Source organism: Poecilia mexicana, unplaced genomic scaffold (genome assembly GCF_051168715.1).
Source record: "Poecilia mexicana isolate PSO_F unplaced genomic scaffold, ASM5116871v1 scaffold_16, whole genome shotgun sequence".
Classification (NCBI taxonomy): Eukaryota; Metazoa; Chordata; class Actinopteri; order Cyprinodontiformes; family Poeciliidae; genus Poecilia; species Poecilia mexicana.
This window is the reverse complement of record NW_028263385.1, coordinates 9,163,841-9,187,217: the sequence shown is the minus strand read 5'-3', so window position 1 is coordinate 9,187,217 and position 23,377 is coordinate 9,163,841. Positions and strand designations below refer to the sequence as shown.

The 23,377-nt window shown below is 37.6% G+C and overlaps 1 protein-coding gene and 1 long non-coding RNA gene across 2 annotated transcripts in view; one reads left to right on the top strand and one right to left on the bottom strand.

The window, feature by feature from the left end:
• LOC148154975 (uncharacterized) overlaps positions 1 to 4,583 on the bottom strand; it is a 75,921-nt gene extending 71,338 nt beyond the window's left edge. The window contains exons 1-2 of the long non-coding RNA XR_015765728.1: positions 4,450 to 4,583; positions 3,712 to 3,816 (exon numbers count right to left, since the gene is read on the bottom strand). This is a non-coding gene — a long non-coding RNA (uncharacterized LOC148154975). The remainder of the gene's footprint in view (positions 1 to 3,711; positions 3,817 to 4,449) is intronic.
• On the top strand, positions 737 to 16,469 carry mnmip1 (manchette microtubule inner protein 1). The gene is made up of 17 exons (XM_014996283.2): positions 737 to 949; positions 1,471 to 1,637; positions 1,731 to 1,788; positions 3,726 to 3,835; positions 4,482 to 4,572; positions 4,649 to 4,710; positions 4,794 to 4,833; positions 5,235 to 5,329; positions 7,550 to 7,651; positions 7,996 to 8,047; positions 11,934 to 11,984; positions 12,071 to 12,185; positions 13,024 to 13,192; positions 14,450 to 14,524; positions 15,364 to 15,563; positions 15,752 to 15,815; positions 15,952 to 16,469. Exons 1-17 carry the CDS (start codon positions 946 to 948, stop codon positions 15,982 to 15,984), a joined length of 1,488 nt encoding a protein of 495 aa, XP_014851769.1. The 5' UTR covers positions 737 to 945; the 3' UTR covers positions 15,985 to 16,469.
• Positions 16,470 to 23,377: the final 6,908 nt, after the last annotated feature.

The window sequence follows — 23,377 nt, the reverse complement described above, 5'->3', positions numbered from 1 at the left end:
AAAACATTAAAATCTTGGGCATTTCTGGGCCCTGCCTCTGTGAATAAGAAGGTTACTTGGGCAAGAGCTAATATCCTGGTAAACCCTTTTCTAAGAGACCTGAAAAAACATAATCAGAGTAAGTAAAAGGTCAAACTTGACTCATTCACAGTAAAGGGAAGCAACAACCAGGTGGAGCTAGTTGAAGAGTGGCAGGTGTGGCCACACCTATAAAAGCCAGAGCCGTGGTTTGACTAATTGTGATACCCATGCCAATGATCAAAAGTGTCATCAATTGGAGAAACAGTTGTTGCTTCTCAACTACAGTACTCTTATACAGATATGTTTGAAGTAGATTTTTTTTTCAAACTAGATCATCTAGGCTTTGTCTTCAGACAATCAAAGAAGGAAGTGCAAGTCTCATAATCTGCTAACTGAGATTGATGTGGTTTTATAAGAAACATACTTTGGAAAATCTTTTATGTCATCTCAAGCGTTGTAGTGTTGATTCAGCACCTAGTTAAATGCTGTTCTACCTGAATTCATTTAATTTTATATGGAAGTTGAGTAAAATACAAGAACCTATTCTAACTTTTGTGGCCTTAAAATTTTAGATGCCCTAGGCAAGTTATTGTCATCCATTGAATGGAGCCCATATGACTTCTGGTTTTTGTTTTTGTCTTTTTTACTGTAAACCCGTTGTACCTGTTTGTCTTATTTTTTCTCCTCCAGTAAAGCCCATGTGAAATCCGTCCTACTCCTTGCTGCTGACTTGTCATGACTGGCCTCAGGATAAGTTGCTCAATGTTAATGTTTGACAACGCGGAAGAAGGGCCTTGAGTTCCATTTATCTCAGTCAGACACCAGAACCACAACCTTTCGGTTCTGCTTTTGCTTAGCTGCTGTTTTGCTGCTTTGTGAAGGATTTATACAGTTCAGACCCAGGGAGAACGACAAAAAAACAACATGGGTGAGTCAGCTTTGCCATTATGCCGATCGGTATTTCATATTTTTAAAATAATTTGTGGATAGTTTTTCCTGGGGGATGGGTTGAGCCTTAAGCATGGAGGGCAACAGTTGAGGAATGAAAGAATGAAGTTGAAGAAATATTGCTCATGTAAGATAAGTACTTTAATTTGACTTGCAAGTGAAACTAAAGTCTTTAAACTGTAGGTAAATGCCACTACACCGCATTACATCACCTCAATATACTTGTTTGTTTTTGCCATTTCATTCCAAAGATCATTCTCGCTGATGTGTTTTAGTATTTAAATGTGTCATGTTAATGCTGCTGGAGAGTACTAACATTAAAAGTGAGTTTTGCAAGTAAAAAAATAGAAACCTAGAAATTCTGTCAGCTACTCCACACTGACTCCTGTGTAACCTCGAGTGCTTAAAGAGGTTTGTCTAGATATTGAAGTGTCAGGACGCATCAGCTGTGAGGCCACAGCCATTGTGAGACGCCTCTAATTTTCTGCCCCATTTGTGAAGTCTCTACAGAGGTGCTGGTGCTGGTCGACTTTGAGGCCACCATGAGTGATGAGCTAACGGTGAAGATGGGCGAAGTGGTCACAAACGTCACCAAGGCCAACGAAGACGGATGGCTCCAAGGAGAGCTGAGGGGGAAGAGAGGCATTTTCCCAGCAACCTTTGCCAAAGTATGTTGAGTCACTGGGAAGTGTCATTTTGCGGGTGCATGTGTTTTTAACTGCACATGCACTAAATATTTCATTTTGTCTTTTCCAATGCAGGATATTCCTGTCTATTTGATGGGAGACAGCATGAGGGAACCACGAAGCATCAGAAAACGTATGAAATTAAAATGTTCTACTTTTCTTGCAAACACTTAAGAATTTGAAAAATAGAAAATAGTTGATCGATTTTCCCTTTAAAGTGATATTTTTACATATATTTGCTGTGGTCAAAAACAGATGAGCAGTAAATTAAAATTGGTACGTCTGCCTTTTAACATTTGAAATGATCAATATGAGACACGCTAGCAGTGTCTCATATTTATATTCCTTATAATCACCTAATTAAGCGTACAATACCACAATAGTTGTGTATTTATTCTGTACACAGAAGAAGCATTGTCCCATAAATGTCTACATGACAGGACAAATATAAAGTATATAGAACATAAAAAAAAAAACATCTAAATGTTTATTTTTTGACAAGGAGCAATTTTTAAAATCCTACTTTTGTCAGTAGCGTTATGAGACTCATCTCAAGAACATTTTACTTATAAATTAACAATTATGTCCAGGGTGAAGCACAGAGGGCATCCGAATATATATAAAAAAGCTCAATTTGTTGTTTACTTATGGCTTTATTTATTTATTTTAACATTTTTTTAAAAAGAGTCAAACCAAAATCAAAGTTTCCCCTCTGATCTGTTTGCCCCTCAACAAGAAATATGTCTCTGTATCTCAGTCCAATTTTTTGTTCAAATTAAGTACTTAGTTTTGATTTTTTTAGTGGTTCTGAAAGCATCTAGGGCTTTTTTGACTTTGTTTTATACTTTGCTTTTTTTCACCTTTTGATCCATTTAACTAACATTGAGTTACAAACAAAATGTTTTAAAAATGAAAGACATTGCACTAAAAAACACAAATATGCCCAATAAACTTGTTCTGAAGCATGAAAATCAGGACCTATGACTGTATCACTTCTCTGGTGTGTTCAGGTAGCGTAGTGGTCCCCCCCCCCCCCCTGTTTTGTCAAACAACAAAAAAAAGTTTAACATATTGAAAGAAATGCAATATTTGCTTAATCCAAATTTTCTCTTGGCTAAGCATTTTCACACTGCCAAAACAAAATGTTCTGCTTTCATTTTTGATTTCATAGTGAATCAATTAAGTGAAGTTATTTGTACCGTTGATTCAAGTTGATAGCAGAGCTCCAGGTAACCTAGTTTTTTTTTTTTTTTTTTTTTGAATTACCACCCAGTGGGTTTAATCAAACTGATCAGTAGTTAAGTCTTCTGACTGTATTTATCCACCTCATTTACTGAGACTAGTCAGTCAAATGCAAAGGCATTGAGGACGGAGCATTCCTGTGCTGTTACAAATCTCTTTGTTTGGTAACTACCTAGGAGTAGCCTACTGACAATTAGCTGACCAGGCAGACAAACCCGACCACTTCAGGCGCTAATGGTGACACAGACGTTCAGCAGAGGAAACTACAAACTCGACAATGGTCCAGTGTAGATATTTGATATTAACTAGCACAGCTTGTATTTCACTTACATGAAGATTTTCAGATTGTTTTAAATACTAAAATCAACTAAAACAAGGATTTACTATAAGCCCTCTGTGATATCTAGTGGAAATATTAGTGATAATTTGACAAAACCTAACTTGGTATCCAAATTCTCCCTGTCGGACAGTTTTGAACGATTTTATTGATTTCCCAAAATATGCCAGTTTTCTAAGTTTGCACACCAGTCAACTTAAAATAAACCAAGAAGAAAAAGCAGTGGAGTTGTTTAGTTTTGTCTTTTGTAATCTAAAAAAAGACGTGTTAAACACTGTGGTCGCTGCGGTGAAGAGAGTCATACCGAGAGGGCAGTAAGCCGTCTGTAAATATATGCAGCCACATCCGCTCACACAAAGGCCAATTGTAATATACTGTATAGAGAAGGTTGGGGAAGATGAAAACAAGCAGCGACTTTGAAGGATTATTTTTTTTAAATTAATCTGTGATTACTGATATGGCTTCTTGTTTATTTACCTTATCTTTTTCAGCAAAGAATGCGGTTCAGACCAGGAAATGTGAGGTCGCCTTTGCATACACTCCCCAAAATGAAGACGAGTTGGAGCTGGCAGTCGGTGAAACCTTGGAGATCGTCAGAGAGGTACAACGATGTTTTATTTCAACTATCATGATGCATTTAGGCTGAAAGCCCAGCCTGCTGTAGCTGAAAGATATTTTTAAGTGGATAAAACATTGCCCCAAAACTTTTAATTACTGTTTAGCTGCCCAGAAAAACAACAATCGTCAAGTGAGTTCCTAAAGCAAAATCCTAAACATTTCATGCAAATGAAACCTTTAAATATTGTGTCAAATGCCACTGGTATTCAGAGGGCAATTATTTTTCTATGGAAGTCCAAAAGTGCTGCATGTAAATAAGTAAATCCTTTAACAATAAAGTGACAATAATTAAGATTGAAAAGTGATAGACTCAGTGTATTAAAATAGATTAATGTATGCCTATTAAATTTATTTGCAATTCTATACTGATTATAACATAGGAAATTATGTATTTGTATTGTAACAGCTTTGAAAGTGCATACTCTGTATTCTTAAGTCAAAAGCATTTTTTTTTTTTTTTACATTTACAAACTTAATCTGTACGTGTCAATTCTGGGAATCATCAGACAAACCTGCTTGGACAGATTTTAATCTCTGGAATGCACACAAGATATTTATCGTCAATGTGGGTATGTAAGATTAATCAAAAACATTTACCTGTTCCCTTTCTTCCTCTTTTTAAACGGCAGATTGAAGATGGTTGGTGGATGGGCCTGAAAAATGGCAAATTGGGAGCATTTCCATCAAATTTTGTCAAAGAAATTTTTGTTTCCCCCAAAGGTTGGTAGCCAAACAATGTGCTATGCGTTTTCTTTTAACGTACTCTCCAAATCTAATTTCGATATTTTTCCAACAGACGCAAAGCAAAACGAGGCCAAGGCCAGGCCTAAACTGTCAGAGGCTGTGTTTAACAAAGATGTATGTCTACCACAAATAAGATCACTCGAACTTTTGTGAACTGTCATTCTGTTAATTATTATATTCCTTCTTTTCCTATAAAGATATCCCAGCGAGCCAGTGTGAGAAACAAGGCAAAGAACCGTGAGTTCCTACCCTCCTTAAATCTTCCCAGCTGCCTGAAGGCTTTTGTTTGTCCATAAACGCGGCTAACACACTTTCTATTTTAAACACCAGTTGAAAGCAGCTCAACAGGTTATTTTTAGTCAGACACAAACTTTGACAATGACTTCACTCGTGTGTGATCTAGGTGGAGTCGTGGCTTGATTTGTCAGAATAGACAACAGAATGAAATATCAGAGAGGCTGAAGGTTTATGACCTTCATTTGCAGTTAGTCACCAACATTTACAGTCTGAGCTGTTATTGTCGTGATTCCGGGAGCGGATGGAATCAGTCATCAGTGTTGAAACCTTCATTTCCTGTCACATGATTCAAATAATTCTCAGCTTCCTAGATCATGTTATCTCTCGTGTTTCTCTCCAAGGTGTGGAGTATTGCCAGGTTATGTTTGACTATAAGGCCACAGCACCAGATGAGTTGGAATTGAAGAAGGGGAACGTTGTAGCCATTCTGAACAAGGTTTGAGCGTCGTGTCCTTTTCCTCACAGAATGTCTCACATGGTGTACCTGCAGTCCTCCCTTCCTTGTAATGTTGTTTCTCTTTGTGGTAGCTTCTGTGTTTATCATCACTTGTCACATTGAACAGGAAAAACCAGTTTTTTTCTCTCTCAAGGAAATAAAAATGGCACCTTCACACCTAGGCGGGGGGACAAGCTTGTGATGAGACAAAAAAATTATTTGTACAGAGATCAAATAAGAGAAAAGAAAACAATACCAAGTTTAATACTGTAATAAATAAAGAAAAACAGTTGTTAAGACTTTTTTACTTACTGAAAACATTTTAGGTTGTAACCTTTCATAGCTGAGGTACTTTCATATTTTTGGCAGTTCATCCAAAATTTAACAAAAATTTACAGGAACCTTCATATAAAAAAAGAAAACATCGGAGTTGAAGTTGTGATGAGATAAAGACAAAATAAACACATCTTTGTAGGTTTCAATATAATTCTTTGTAATAAATTATTTAATAAGTACGCATGCACACACACTTTACAGAAGGGCGCTACTTTGTATTTTCTTTCACATAAAATAGAGGAAAATATATTTACGTCTGTGGTTGCTATGTGACCAAATATGGAAAAGCATACACATGTTGGGAAGTGGGTTTTTTTTCTTCTTTTTTTTTTTATTACAGACTTGTTCCATAAAGAGTGAATGTCGTCTTTATGTGGAAGACACAAGATACTTCCAGATACTTTTATTATTTTTTTTTGTTTTATTTTTATTTTCTGTTTCTCATACAAACTATTCAGCATTTCCTTGGTGACAAAACACATAAGACTCTCAAAGTTTGTTCACTCCACTGTTTAGTGTTCGTTCGTCTATGACTTGGGTCTAACGATGAGAAGCAACAAGAAATGTTATTTCCTAAACAGAGAAAAGTGTTTGCCCACATTTGTGGGGCTTGTCTTATAATGGTGGTACTGATGTATCGCTATGTTTGCCGGAGTATAGTGTGAAATCGTTGAGAGAAGAGGAGACAGTGCAGTTATTTAAAATCTCCTCAATAAGATGCAGCGGTGGGACTTGATTAAAATTTGTTAATCGAGCTAATAGGTCTTTTTTTTAATAGTATTTAATCAAAAACAGAATAAGCAATTCAAACCCCTTATTACTGCCAAGTTTTGGAGTAAATTTCCATTTGAGCTCAAAAGCAGATATTTATTTTTAACATATTATTTAGGCTATTTATGCACCAGTGTAGTGAAAAGTACTATTATATCATTTAAGCTTTCGAGTGTTTCAGGAATCTGATTTTATTATTTTTTTATGCAACTTCTCTGAAAAAATAGTTATTTAGAAATTGTGGATACTGACATCAGCGCTGCTTGCTGCAACATGTCCAGCATTGAGATAGTATTTTCGGCTTGAATATATTCTGTGATACACTAACACCTTTTTGGACAACTTGCCCACAACAATAGTCTTTTCCAGTGTCCTGTCATTTTTTTGAAGCAAAAATGAATCCCCAGTGTGCCAAGGAAGGCAGCTTTGTTGTTCATGGCCATTGTTTATGGATGGAGCTTGGAATCAGATTTAAAGGCATCTTTGAAACACAATAAACAGATTTCAGTCTGGGACTTATGTATGTAAAAAAAAATAAACAAATAAATTCCGTAAGAGTATATTAAAATTTTTAACGCATTGAAATCTATGTAATTAATTTACGAAAATGAACACTTTAATTTCCTGGACTTAATAAGGAGCTTATAATAGTTTTTTTTTATTTATGATTCTCTAAAGCAATCAGACAATTGTCTTTTGCTTGGCTAATCATAAAGCAGTTGGCAACAGTGAAATTATAGTGCAGTCCTAAAATTTCACTGTTGTTTCCAAATGGGTAATGGTGCAGAGCAACTTTAATTTAGTTCAGGAAACTCACTTGAGTCAGCCAGAGCAAGAGCCAATCTGACATCCTAAATACCAAGAAATATCATAGTATGTAATGTTGTTTAAAAAAAAACAAAAAAAAACAGGGCCCTTATATAGACTACTGGAACTGATTTGTCAGGACACACTTTTTGACATGAAGCAGTTAGCAAAGTAATTTTTTCCCCTGTCTCATAAAATAATAAGGAATTTGTATTTTGTTTGACCTTTTGAGACTCTTGTGTTCAGCGATTTAACCTCCCAAAGGACACTGGGGCTCTAATGTGTCGCTTTAATCTTGTTCTAAAGGAAACGGAAGATGAAGGCTGGTGGGAGGGGGAGCTGAACGGCCGCCACGGCTTCTTTCCTGACAACTTTGTCATGATTTTACCACCAAAAGACATTCTGCAAGTGAGTAAACACACAACCACAGCAAACAGATCACAGCTGGTGTGGATTTTTTTTTTTTTTTCCCACATTGTCTAGCCAGAAGGTCTTAAAACATCCTGTTGTATCAGCACGAAACCATGAACATGTTTAATAGTAATACGTTTTATTGTTTGGAATTGGTGCTTAATCCCTTTATTTTGGTCCATAGTGTCGCTTTAGGAGGTTTGCAGCCCATTATGACTCAAGCTCCTCTTTACACTTACTCACTGGAAATTTCCCACTGCGGAAAAACTGTGCAGCTGCTTGTAACGAACCAAAAGACCCAGAACGAAACCCATTTTAAGTTTCTGTTTCTTCTCTTCTAGTCTGGAATCACAAACCAACCACCTGTTCGAGGAAACACTATAAAACTCCCAGGTAAGAGAACAGCATGTTTTCTGTTCTGACGGAACCCAGCTGCATAACAGCAGATGATGTTTGACACATTTTTGGAGAGTTGGCGTTATGATGTTTGACACTTTTTTGGAGAGTTGGCGTTAATATTTCTGAATATTTGGGTCTGACTGTGGGCTTATTCTTTTGGACCTGGTTGAACTGCTTTCTGAGCAGATGTTAAACTTGGAAGCAAGATTCACAGTTTGTCAGGACTGCAGAACAAGTCCCGACTCACGTAGTTATTGCATTCCTTTATTCTCCTAGGAGATGATGTTTTATAAAAGTGCAGATGAGACGTAGTGGTGCAAGTTGTAAGATGTTGTTCTCTGTGCTGCTTTGGAGCTTTCCTGTTTGGAATCATCTATAAACTTTTCTTCCAACAATTAATTCATCGGGTATTAAAAACACTATTTTATTTTTTGATTAAGTATTCATGACCTTTAAGCTTTCTAAGAATACTTTCTAGAATTTCAAACAAAAACCTCAATGCATTTTATTTTATTTTAATTTATCTGATAATCAACACAAAATAGCACACTGCTGAAGTTGGAGGAAAATGACACAAGGAATATTTGTATAACACGTATTCATTCAGCCTTTACATGCCCCTAAATGAGGTCAAGCAAAACGCACTTCAGAAGTATGCAGGAGTCAAACTGTATGCAGTTTAATCTCATATACAGCTGTTTTGTGATGGACTCAGTTTTGTAAGAGAAGGAAAAGCATCATAATGACTGAGGAATACACTGTTCAACTCAGTTTAATCCATCAGTAGTTGGACTGAAGTGTATCAGACTACAGACCTGCCAATCCGTGGTTTTCTGTCTAAACAGATGGGTTGATTAAGGTAGGCATTAATCAGAGAACCAGTCACAAAAACAAGAAAAACTTTAGGGGAGCTGCAGATCTCTGCAGCTCCCCTAAAGTAAAGTAAAGTAGTGCGCATGTAGTAGACATGCGCACTACTTATCTTATGTTTGTGGACAATTTACAAGGAGAAAGTTATTGTTGGAAGAAAGCTAGAAAAGGTTCCAGTTCCAATTTACCATAATCCACGTAGGGAGGCCAAATGTGGAATAGCATACCCAGATCAGATGACGGCAAAATAACTTTCAGACCTACATGCAAAATGCTACACATGGAGGAAAAACGTTAACATGCCATCTCCATGAAGAAACATGATCTTATAAGGATCACAGTGTGGGGATGGCTTTCTTTTGCAGGGACAGGGGAGTTGCTCAGAGTGTTGATGGGAAGGTGAACTAAATTATATCTTCAGAAGACATAAGGCTGGTGTTCACCTTCCAGCAGAACAACAACCAGGGTTGTTGAATATACAGCCAAAGCTACAGTAACATGGTTTGGATCAAGTCATATTCAGGTGTTCAAATGGTCTCATCAGAATCCTAAACCTAAATGATCATGTGGAAATGGTTGGGATTTCTTGCTCACAGATGTTCTCAATTCAATCTGACTAAACTAGAACTACTCTGCAAACATGAATGAGAGAAAAAAAATCATCTGCCTCTTGATGTGCAAAGTTTGAAGAGAAGTACCCAAAAAGACTTGGCACTGAAATTGCAGCAAAACTTTGTTGTGCATAGATTTGATAACAAGATGTATGCAAATCACACTCAGATTTTTGAAAAAATGTGCATTTTTTACCATTTCACAAATATGAACAACATAATTGTCTAGCTTACAAAGTTCAAATTAAATGTATTATAGTTTGTTGTGGAAAAAAAAATTAATTTTCAAACTTGATTTATTTAAACAGGTTATATGGGTATTATTTTATTGTTTAGCGAGTTCAACAGAGTAATGAGAGCACATTTAGACACATTTAAATAAGCTCATCTACAGACTATATCGCAAGGTACCTCAAAGCAGGATGTGTTATAATTTAAGACTGTGGTCTGAAGCACATGTGGCACATTATCAAAAATGATCAATGTGTTTGTTTACAAAACTCTCTCCTATGGTAGCACATTTAAAGGAGACATATTTAAAACATTTGCTAGGAGGCATGTTACCGAGTTGCTTTACACAAGTTTTACCAACTAACCTCTTAATACGTCATCATAATTTCATATGATGCAAGGCGGTATCACAATTTCACAGGATGTCTCAGACTGTAGTAAGACTGGGGGATGGTTAAACTGATCATGTGACACAGTTCAGGAGTCTTGGAGGAAACAAGGGGGCGGAGGGGGAGACGAGAGCTCTGTCACAGAGATTTTTACAGCCAGATAGAACCAGCGTTTGAGCCACTACTGCTCTGTGGATGACTTGCTTGAGAGGGAAATGTGGCACAATGCTCTGAGCAGCCAAGGTAGGGCTATTGTCTTAAAACCGTGCAGTCGTCCGCTTTTTATTTCGACTGTTCCATCTGTAATGAAGCATAATTTGGTCATGCTCAGCAGTTTTTGTGCTTTTGAGGTTAACATTATAGATCCAGGCCTGTGTTTAGGTTCTCTCACATCACCTCCAGTTCTTGCACACTTAACACTTTGATAGTTCAATTATTACAGTAGTTGTGACATATTTTCTCTTGAAACTTATTCTTCTCTTTTGGACTGATAATTTCCGATACTTTGTGTAAGTGGCGGGTAATGTGGCTCACTACCCAGAGGGCAGTTCTAGTAAGGGGTGTAGTTGAGTATTTGAAACAAAATAGTGAGTGCATAACTATGAAGTGTAAAACAGAGGATGCATAGTTGTCCTTTTTTATTTAGCAATTTATTTTTTGAAAAGCGTGCTGCAAGTCTTTTTGCATATTAAATATCTACCAGTGCAACATATCTTATTTCTTTACCTTTCTTACAAAATAACTCGAGCTCTGTCAAATACGGCAGCGAGTCGATGAACAACAATTTTCATATCCAGCCACAGACCTGAAATTGAGACGAGCTTAAAAACCACACTATGCGGCAAATTATTTTAACACTAAATACAAACTTTTACTTACAAAAAAAATATTAAATCCATTTTGTTATTCTTGTGAGTGGCATAGATTTTTCTCGGGGTATCGATGGGGACTTTCTTCTAAATGTTTAGCATGTCAAAAAATAAATAAATAAATGGAGTCAATCATTCAGAAAATCTTCTCAGTTACGGTACACTGGTTGTACTCGTGAAAATAAGTCTTCCCCATATCATAACACCTGAGAGCACTACAAAAGTAGTTACCAAAACAAAAGAAAACCAGAAAAGTAGAGAATCTTCAAGAGGGAGGCAGTGCACAACCTGATGATCTTACTATCGAGGTTGTTTTCACTCAGTTAAGCTTGCAGTGTGTGAAGACACACTGATGTCACACGGTGTGCCTTGTTTGATCATCTTATTCACCAAAGGGTAAAAATCTGGGTATCAATGTTACATTTTCAGAAAATTTTCAGATACACCGTTAAGCGTGCATAGCTTCGATGGTGTGTGTGTGTATGTGTGTGAAGGGGGGTTTAAGCCTGGATTGCAAGGTACTTGCCCTGTGTTCCCTGTGCTACAGAAGTGACAACTCTCATGCTGACTTTTAGCAGCTCAAACACTCACAATACTAAAGCAGTTAACACACAGGAAGAATGGGGAAAACACCATGCAGGATTCTGTGACCTCTTTGCTGAAAATGTTGGCTCCGTTGCAATGCCATCCTCCAGATCTGCTAGTGCATGCACAGCAGAAACACACCCGGGAAGTTGGCTGCTGGCAGAGAAATACTGTTGAAGTAACTTGGCAACAAATTCAAAGAAAGTGTATTGCAGGAAAATCAAAATTAAATTCTGCCCAATGTTGAATCTCAGCTCAGATCTGCAGTGTTGATATTTGAGTCCTTCCAGGCAAATTAATGTTTGTTTGTTTTTTATTCTTCCAGCAAAAAAAGAAGCAACTGCAATGGATAAAAATGATCAAACACATGCAAAAGGTATATGTGACTGAAAATTCGGCTAATATAGGATTAGACCACATGATTTTTGATGATAGATCAATTACAATGTGTTTGTTTTACAGATGATAAACCAGAGCAGAAAGACTTGAGAAGCAATCCTCCAACCAAAATAAAGCTGCCAACAATCAAACCCTCTCCGCCGCCCATCAAAGAAAAACCTCACAAGCTTTTACCAGTGTAAGTCACACAGAAGTCGTTCTCTTCCATTGCTAATTTCTGTGCTAAGTTGCTAGAGACTTTCTGCAGCTAGTTGTTTCCAGCCACCCTGCTGCACAATTGGTGTTTTAGAAAATGTCAGGAACCCATTCTGCTCTTTGGTCTGGCACCAGAATCCCTGCTTTTAGATCCCATTGCAGGTTTTTGGTGGCCACCACCAGTTGCCTTGGAGTCCTTACAGAAGAATGCCAGGATGCTTGCCATTTAGTGGCTCAATGGAAACTCAGCTGAGTCAAATCAGACTTAAACAGATGAGAACGGCTCATTTCCTGTTTCCTGAACAAAACACAACAGGCACACACGCTGAACTCAAAAGAAAACTAGTTCTGCCTTGAAGACGTTATGAGGAAGCCATCACAAAAATGCATCATTTTAGTTCTTTCTAGAATCCTGTAGTATTTTCTGCCTATCATTTAATGTCTGTACATTCTGGAGGAATTTTTTTTTTTTTAATATCTGATCAGATGAGTCTGTGAGCTTAAAGATCAGATAAGTTGAGTAGCAATTATTTCATGCGTGCGTATAAACTTAACCACACGCATACAGTGAATCTGAACCAGATGCATGAATGAGCAAGATGTGCAAGAATGAGCAAGTTTGCACTTTGAACCTCAGCTGGCATGGTCTGCACCTGCAGATTGAAAAAAACAATGTCTTTCAAGTTAGTTTGGTTTTCCTTTGAAAACATGATGATGTTTTGAACATTTTTTTGTCCTCTTTATTGTTTCAGACTTTACATTTAAACCTTTAAATATGCAAACAAAACCTGACTATTTAAATCTTTATCTACTATATTCAGTAGCACCAACGGGGATGCAGTTCCCATCTCGCAAAAGCAGCCAGAGGATGAGGCGGTCGACCAGTTTGATGGCTTGGATGTGCAAACTGAAAAGCTGACTCATCCCACCGCTAATAGAGCCAAGCCTCCACAAAGGAGGCCACCAACAAACTTGAGTGCTACATTACAAGTGAGTTCCGTATTAGACAAATTTTTGTTTCAACAGCCCTTTGCCTGCTGTTATGCAAAGGTTTTGCAATGTGGGCTTACGCAAAGTTCCACATGGGTTGTGTTAACCGCAGTTTGTACAGATGCAAAAATATTCCATGAATATTGTCACCTTTCTTTGCGTATCAGTGATGATGAATAATATGTTACCATTTATGAGGGTTTTTTTTTATTTTAAATGTCATCCTGTGGCACTAATGGGAAGCTAACTGCTTCCAAATCAGAATATTCGTGGGACAATAAGCCATTTGAATATATTTGAATAAATGGATTTTAAATTAATAGTTTTCAAGTAGAAGTCTTGAATTACAGGTATTCCACTCAGTGCATTTCATAGAGACACCTTGCACTGGAATTATAGCTAGAGACTGACATTGATGCCCATTCCATTCCATCCTCCCCCCCCCCTTTTTTTTTTTAGTAATACTGGACAGAATCTGTTCAAAATAAATATTCTGGATTCTAAATTTATTTTAAGTCTGCACTTTCAGATATCCCAGTACATTAATGCTTTGACCTGAACCATTCATTTTGCCTTTCAACATGGTCATGTGTTTAGCTCGTCGACATTGGCTAGCTTCTCTGTCCTTAAGCTGGCAAAGCATCTCCAACAGCATAAAATGCCACCACCATGGTTCCCCTGTGCAGAGTTAGTTCTCCACACATTGGGTTTTGCATGTAGACCACTTAGTTTTTCCACATGTTTGCAGTATCCTCAACATGGCTGGTGGCAAAATGCAAAAGAGATTTCTTCTGGTTTTCTTCTTTTCAGTCCTTCATAAAGACCAGATTTGGAGAGTGCATGACTACTAGCCATTCTGTATACTGATTTTATACAAAGTCAGTAGTTATACATGGATATAAATGGGTTTTTGTTGTTGTTTTTTGAGGGACTGTTTTCCTCTTCTGGACAAATTGTCTAGCTTAACTTTTGGGTTCTCATATAAACATTTAATATTGATAAAATAAAAATTGAGGCAAGGTATGATTAGAAAAGAAATAGCTGTCTTTTCTTCGACTTCTCATGAGCTGCCAACATTCTGATAGCTTAGAGCGACAAGTTCAAGCACGAGCTTTGTGGGCTGAAAATTAATTCTGGGAAATGAACAAAGCAATTCTCTGAAGTATCATCTGGGTTTCAAGATGGTTGCTCAATCGACACGCCTCGTTAAGATCGCAAAGCATGAGAGTGAATTTTTGCATTAATTCTCTATTGCAGAATGCAACAGACCAGACGGATGCAGAACCATCACCAAAAATGCCCCAAACTGACAAACTGCCTGTCTTGCAAAAGGTTTGTAACGTTTACTGACGCGTCTGGTGGATTCTGAATATTTGAACATTAAATCCAACCAGTTTGAGACTTTTCTTCCTGCACTCTTCAAGCATCTGTACATTTTGCATCTTCATGTTCTATGTATTTGTACACTCAGGCTCACTACAGTTTGCACACACTTTAATTTTAACACTAGACTTAAAAAAAACAGCTATGTTTTGCTTGGGAAGGTGGGATTATCTTCAGTTTATTGTTTCGAAGGTTGCCCAAGTATTAGTCATAGTGTATATAGATAATAAAATGCTTTACTAATAGTCAAGCATCCTGGGAGTTGAATCGCGAGCAGGTTCTGACCGTATCGGTCTTCCACTTACTACTTGGTCAGTGACACATTTAGCAACCTCTCAAACCAACAGAGCATCAGAATCTATGTGTAAGTTTCGAGCAAATCTTGAACAGCGATCTCTCCTTCCACCATGTACCAAATGCTACTGTAATTAGATCTGGTGACTTTGGAGTACAGAGAACTAGTCAGAGACTATTTAAAATTTGTGACATGGTGCATTATCCAGCTGATTGTTGCCATCATGAAAGATGTCGACACTGTGGTGACATAGGGTTGGAAATCGTCATCAGTATAGTAGATGTTTTCAAATGATGTTCAGTGTAAATTTTCTCTTGGTCTTGGATGGTGGCAGATTCTGAAATGCTCAGACCCAACCTGTCTGTTAAATGCTCTCTCTTTCTCATTCTCTATATTTCGAAATGCATCGTCAGTGGGCTTTTGACATTACCTCAGTATTTAAGTAACATAAAGTGCAGTTCACTGTCATAAGAATCCCCTTGTATCTTTAAAGGTATCAGAACAACCCCCAGTGGTTCCTGCAAAGCCTGAGCTTTCAGCTAAGATTCCGCTTCCAGTTCGACCAGCTTTTCCGAAAGCGGTTGCAGGCAATAAAACTGCAAACCATAAAGACGAAGAACCAACTGTGGCAAGCCTGCAAGCAGAGATCAAAGAGCTGAGGATGGCACTGGCGCTGCTGCAAACCCGACAAGAGTGAGTAGTTTTCATGCTCCATACATTAAATCTTGTTTAAAAAGAAAAGTGTTCAAAGATAATCGACAATCTGCTCTTTCTTCATACGTCAAAACATCTTCAGCAAAGCGAGATCCGTCACTGTTGTGTAGTCAACCCATCTAGACCTTTCCACATCAATAATCTTTGTTTCTGTCATTTTCAACAAGACGAGACATGCAGGAAGTGAAAGAAGAACTGAAGGAGGAGAGAAATAAGCGTCTGACTTTGCAGGTCAGTAAGGCATAGTTGGCATATTTTGCTCCAGTCTGTTTCTCGCTGGTTACCACAAGAAAAGAAAATACAGAAGTTGTGGTTCGAGGTAACTGTAATTTTCTAAATAGCTAACTAACTAACTTTCTTCATACAGGAGGAAGTGAACAGTTTGAAGACAAAGCATTAAATTCAGATGCTGATTGAGAACTTTGTTAGACGCTGGGAACTTCCTTTGGACTACAACAAAGTGTCTTTTTTTTTTTTTTTCTACTGAGACCAAGTAAAGGAAATTGTGTGAACACATTTAAACTGAAAATATACATGTGCTGTCTAGACTGGAAGCTGTTGTTGGGGGAGGGGGAGCTCATGGAGAAGCTCACTTGTTCTGGACCGAAAAGACAGTATTCACGAAGAGACTTTGAAACAACATGCTGGTAATTTACACACCTGAATGCTGTAAATCATAACTGATGGTCCTTTAAGGGTTATACTTGGAAGAAATGTTTTTAGATGTCCTGTTTTGACTGTTGCATCTGCTATGTTTTTGTTGTTGTTGTTTTTTTTTTTTTACTGTAGGCTACTTTTAATACCTCTGTGAAATTTGTAATATATGCAGCTGTACATAAAAATGAAATATTGTGAATGTTAATAAAGCAAATACTGCTGTCAAAAGATCATACTTTTCTTCTATTTACCAGGTACATGGATGGAGCACTGTGAAGGGAGAACGTTAAGTAAATAGAATTGGATGAATTTACTCATTTTCAGTCATTTTGTTTTAAATTCTCTAAAACACTAACAGCTGAATAACTTTTGCTTACAACCATCTGAGAAGAGATAGGGTTCTAAATCCTTCACTGAAAGAAATATTTAAGGGTTTTAAAATATTTTTTAATGCACAAATAAAAGCAACCAATGCCCTACTGGATGAACAGATTTTAAGTAAAGTCAGTGCTTCTGTTATGATCCATCCGTTCAAACATCTCTGCTAAGCCTCAAGTGTTTAGCTCTGTGTTTGAAGTTTTCAAACACAAACTTCCGGTGTTTTGAAGTGATCATCTTGGTTTGAAGTGATCATCTTGGCTTGAGAACTTTGCTCTCAAGCCATAACATGTCCTAACCAAAGTCATCATTATTTCTGTCTTTGCGTTCTCTCTTGCTGCCACTAAAACAAGAGAGCATCTCAAAATCAGTTTGAAATGTATCACAGCTACAGCTCTCCATGGAATAAGTGACTCTACGTGTTAGTAGAGTGACAGAACCATCCCACATTCATCTTTGTAATAATTATAACATGCAACATAAAAGAAATGAATTAAAAATTCTAAAATTTGAAAGAATCCCAGAGACAGGGAAGTTCTGTATTTGTTGGCTTGTTTCAATAATGTTTTATTTTTTTAAAGGTATTTTTCTGTGCCTTTCAGTGCTTAGCTCTGTCAAGACTTGGATAATTTCAAACTTGTCAAGCATGTTTACTGTTTTCTCAGAAAATGTGGGCGAACAGTTGCTAACACTAAGATGCTAAATTATTTGGCTACTTGACAACAAAAGTCAACTCGCATGGCTGTACTTTATTTTAAAGATATGTGACACTTTAAAAGAGGAGATACATTAGGTTTTGAGGAATTTAAAAATATTATCAGACTAAATTTGATCATATTGTCTTCATGATGCACTTTAATTGAAACAGCAAAAAAATAAAATAAAACATAAACTTCATCTACACTGTTTAAGTGTACAAATGCTAAGTAAGACAGTCAGGTGAGAATTGGGTGAAATCCTTATTTGTAGCATTCAACACTAACAGGGCAGATGTTGGATGAATGCAACAGATATACAGTAGCTAAAGACGGACCTTAGATGAGCATCATACAGCACTTAAAACAAAACCAAAACAATGTGGTTTATAATTTTCTTTGTCCATGTTTGCATTTTAATATTTCAGTGATTCTTGAGAATAGGGACAAAACAGGTCCTATGGATAAAGCATGAAATTTGAATAAAATATACACAAAATATATTTTTTTCAAATATCTAACTAAACTAACCTGGGTCATGTGAGCACCACAATGTATATTTTTCTTTTTTTTGCTGAATATTTTTTTATTTTAAACATTGTAGTCGGTGGATGATGCCTGTAAAAGCCCTTGTCCAGGAGAAGAACTCAATACATTCTTATAGTTTAAAACAATTAAAGAAATACTAAAATTATATATTATGACCATTAAGTATAAGTAGTCATATAAATAATTATAAAAGTATCGATAAATTGAATTAAAAATAATTTTTAGATATTTTCCAACTCCGTTGAAATTTGTCCTTAGTTTTTGTCAACACCGTCAGAAATGAAAAGAATGTAAAAAAAATCAGGCATTATTGGGGGGCACCAGAACTTCTGAGGACCCCATGACGTTGTCTTTTCTCTTCCTTTGCTAGGAGGGCTAGTTAGCTCCGGTTAGCTTAAGTTATTCTTTAGTTTTTTCTTCTGTTTTATTCCTAAGTTGTTTGTCACAACCATGATTTGTCAACTCCATAACTGACAATTTACAAAACTTTGATGAAATTTTGCGAAATAAAAGCTTAATTTTGGTATAATGTAAAGATTTCATGGACCTGACGAGCTACAATATGGCCTCCTTCAGGATAACATCATATAAATTGAGGTAGTTTGGCATTTCGTCAACTCCGTCAGATGTCAACTCCGTCAGAGTTTTTCTGACTCTTTCAGTGAAATTGTTGTCAAATCTCACTTAATTGTGCAACTAATTCATTTTAATGTATTTTACATGAATTGCATTACTTCAGATGTACCAAGTTTTTCATTTTACTCACTAGTTTGTCACCACCTTCAGTTCTGTGTCAACTCCATCATGCACTGTCAACTCCATCAGATGGACTTTTTCTTGTTTTTTGTTTTAAATAATATTTATTTTATTTCTTGAGAAGCATTTGTCTGTAAATTGAGTAAAAATATCACTAATGGGGTATTTTAAAAATCATTTTAGATTTATTTTTGTCAGATGGTGATGACAAAGTTTTGGGTCAGGTCGATTAAAAATGTAATTTTTTTTTAAAAATTCGCAACTGGGAGCCTGTACCTTAGCATCTTCATATTTTCTAAACATTATTTGTCATATTTGCATACATAAGGTTGAGAAATAATTAAAAAAAAATATGGGAAAATTAAAACCCATTTTGTCCCTATTCTCAAGAATCACTGATTTACATTTGACTGTTTACATTTTGGACCCATTCAAGTAATTTGAAAATAAGCTAGTGCCACAACACAAATACACAACAGTAGAGTGGGCATAGTAAACAATCACCTAATGACAATCATACTATGATATTATAAACAGATCGGATATTTGAGACAAAAAACATAGTAAAAAATAAACCAAATAATTCACATGCCAAAGGTCATTTCCATGTAGATTATTTGATAAATCCTTAATGTCTGAGTCCAGTCCAAACATGATATTGTTTTTTCAGACAGAAACCAAATTTATTTTCAGTAAATACTTAAAAAATATTCTAACCTTCACTTGTCAGTCGAAGGCAATCATTTTTAAATTGCATCTCTTCCATTTTATCTTGTATAACCTGTTCTTGTCTGAGGACAAATACTGGTACATTTGTCCGTTTGAACCGCCGTCCTCGCGAGAGTTTCCACGAGAGTTTGATTCGGCTCAAGTTGTTGGTCTAAACATACTGCAGGGGCAGTTTAGTGTGTGTGAACCCCGATCATTCAGTCATTAAACAAAAACTACTCTGTTAATGTAATCGTTTCGTCTTTTCAAAATGTGTGACGGCTGTCAAACGCGTGTTGTGTTTCCAGTTAATGGCTTCTTACATGAAATAACAGAAAGCAACTATGCAATGCTGCATAAATCCACTAGAGGGTAGTCTAAGTCAGTCATCCCAATAAACTGTTTGACCTTCAGAGTACAGGTCCTTCTCAAAAAATTAGCATATTGTGATAAAGTTAATTAATTTCCATAATGTATTGATAAAAATTAAACTGTCATATTTTAGATTCATTGCACATCAACTGAAATATTTCAGGTCTTTTATTGTTTTAATACTGATGATTTTGGCATACAGCTCATGAAAACCCAAAGTTCCTATCTCAAAAAATGTGCATATTTCAGCTGACCTATAAAAGAAAAGTGCTTTAATACCAAAAAAGTCAACCTTCAAATAATTATGTTCAGTTATGCACTCAATACTTGGTCGGGAATCCTTTTGCAGAAATGACTGCTTCAGTGCGGCGTGGCATGGAGGTAATCAGCCTGTGGCACTGCTGAGGTGTTATGGAGGCCCAGGATGCTTCGATAGCGGCCTTAAGCTCATCCAGAGTGTTGGGTCTTGCATCTCTCAACTTTCTCTTCACAATATCCCACAGATTCTCTATGGGGTTCAGGTCAGGAGAGTTGGCAGGCCAGTTGAGCACAGTAATACCATGGTCAGTAAACCATTTACCAGTGGTTTTGGCACTGTGAGCAGGTGCCAGGTCATGCTGAAAAATGAAATCTTCATCTTCATAAAGCTTTTCAGCAGATGGAAGCATGAAGTGCTCCAAAATCTCCTGATAGCTGCTGCATTGACCCTGCCCTTGATAAAACACAGTAGACCAACACCAGCAGCTGACATGGCAGCCCAGACCATCACTGACTGTGGGTACTTGATGCTGGACTTCTGGCATTTCCTTCTCTCCAGTCTTCCTCCAGACTCTGGCACCTTGATTTCCGAATGACATGCAAAATTTGCTTTCATCCGAAAAAAGTACTTTGGACCACTGAGCAACAGTCCAGTGTTGCTTCTCTATAGCCCAGGTCAGGCGCTTCTGCCGCTGTTTCTGGTTCAAAAGTGGCTTGACCTGGGGAATGAGGGACCTGTAGCCCCTTTCCTACACATGCCTGTGCACAGTGGCTCTGGATGTTTCTACTCCAGACTCAGTCCACTGTTTCCCCCAAGGTCTGGAATCGGCCCTTCTCCACAATCTTCCTCAGGGTCCCTCACTTCTTCTCGTTGTGGAGCGTTTTCTGCCACACTAAATCCTTCCCACAGAGGTGCCTTGATACAGCACTCTGGGAACAGAATATTCGTTCAGAAATTTCTTTCTGTGTCTTACCCTCTTGCTTGAGGGCTTCAATGATGGCCTTCTGGACAGCAGTCAGGTCGGCAGTTTTACCCATAATTGCGGCTTTGAGTAATGAACCAGGCTGGGAGTTTTTAAAAGCCTCAGGAATCTTTTGCAGGTGTTTAGAGTTACTTTGTTGATTCAGATGATTAGGTTAATTCCTTGTTCAGAGAACCTTTTCATGATATGCTAATTTTTTGAGATAGGTGTTACGACTGACGGCGTAAAGTCAATTATTACATGATGAGTGTGCAGGTGCCCGTCCCTGATTGGTTAAAGAAGACGACGGAGATGTCCTATTGGCTGCTTTCCGGAGGTGACGGATATAAAGGCTGCTGAAGCGGACTTCCTGTGTTCCATCCTCGACTTATCTCCACCGGCCACACCCCTTTTCTTTGTTTGTCTGTCTGTGTTGGAGTTCTGGAGTGTAGGAGTGAGCTGCCGTTTATGTTTCCTTAGTTTTCTCATGTTTTTCTTAGTTAGGAAGGTAAGTTTTTGTCTTTTGGTTTATTTGCTTTCGATTAGGTAAGTTTCTGTTACTATTTAGGTAGTTTCCTTTTGTTTGTTGTTTTCGGCGATAGCTCACTCTGAAGTCAAGTACTCCAGTGGGAACATCTTTATCAAATACATCTTTTTTAAAATAAATAATTATCAACTGATCAATTTTGTGTGTGTCGGTTGCTGAGATCGGAGGAGGATGGATCCTTTATGTTGCGACCTGGCTTCCCCTAGACTGGTCGTAACATGAATTGGGGGCTCGTCCGTTTAAATTACTCCCAATCTGAATTGGTGTTTTGTTCTGTGTCTTCTCTCGTTCTGTTTGGTAAGTGTTTTTTTCTGATTAGCAGTTGTATTTTGGGCACTGGGGAATTATGGAGAAGGGATTTTCCCTTGATGACTTTGTATGTTCACCTTCTTGGGTAAAATTGGACAAATGTAAGAAAGCGGATCTGCTTATTGTGGCTGACCATTATAATGTTGAGGTGTCTTACAGTGATCGAAAATCAGAACTGAAGGAAACGCTGTGTGAAAAGTTGGTGGAGAAAGGTGTGTTGCAAACGGTTGCAATGAAGGAAGTCGGAGACGCCGCACTTGGAGCGGTTGCTGACGCGACATTGGCTGACGCACCTGCTACAGTCTCGGAGTACAACCAAGACTCTAAACCTCTTGAAGGTATGTCATCTGAGGATCTGCGTCTCACACTCCATATAAGGGAGGTGGAGAACCGCAACAAGGAACTGGAAGTGGAAGCCATGCATCTTCGGATCAGAGCTCTTGAACTTCAAAACAGAGCACCCGCAGCTTCACCAAAACCACCAAGCACAGATTCTTCTGTTTCTGTTACTTTTGACATTAGTAAGCACATCACATTGGTCCCACCATTTCGTGAGTCCGAGGTCGATTCTTATTTTGGCGCATTTGAGCGCATAGCCGCTGCTTTGAGTTGGCCAAAGGAATTTTGGTCCATTTTAGTGCAGTGTAAACTTGTTGGAAAGGCTCAAGAAGTGTGTTCGAGCTTGCCTATTGAGCAGAGTTTAGATTATGATATTCTTAAGAAAACTGTGTTGCAAGCTTATGAACTTGTCCCGGAAGCATATCGTCAAAAATTCAGAAATCTTAATAAAACTGCTAATCAGACATTTGTTGAGTTTGCACGAGAGAAGAACGTTTTGTTTGATAAATGGTGTGGTTCGTGTAAAGTTAAAACTATTGATGATTTAAAATCTCTTATTTTGTTGGAAGAGTTTAAAAAGTGTCTGCCTGACCGGATTGTGACTTATTTAAATGAACAGAAAGTGTCAACTTTAACAAAAGCAGCACTTTTGGCTGATGAATTTATTTTGACTCACAAGAATGTTTTTTTTTTCACAGAATTCGTTTCAGGAAAATTTATCTGAACGAACAAATTTACCAAGATCAGTGAGTCGAAATGTGCCATCAGTTAATTTAAAAGCAAACAATCGTGACTGCTTTTACTGCCACGCACCTGGACATTTAATTGCTGCGTGCCCAGTCTTAAAGGAGAAAGAGGCTAAGAGTATAAAAACTCCTGCGGGTGTGGGATTAATAAAGTCCGCTTCCCAGCCAAATGTATGCGGTGACATTCCACAAAAACCTAAAGCTGATGTTGATCCGCAGTTTTTGCCATTTATTTCGCAAGGTTTTGTTTCTTTGACGGGTGGGGAAAAGGATAAAGTCCCAATTACAATTCTTAGGGATACAGGTGCTTATCACTCCTTTTTGTTAGAATCTGTGCTGCCTTTATCTACGCAAACATCTTGTGGTTCAGATATTCTTGTGTGGGGAATAAAAATGAGCGTCACCAAAGCCCCTCTGCATATGGTGCACTTGTGTTCACCATTAGTCTCGGGACGCGTTAAAGTAGCTGTGCGTCCGCGGTTACCAATTGAAGGAGTTTCCTTTATTCTTGGCAATG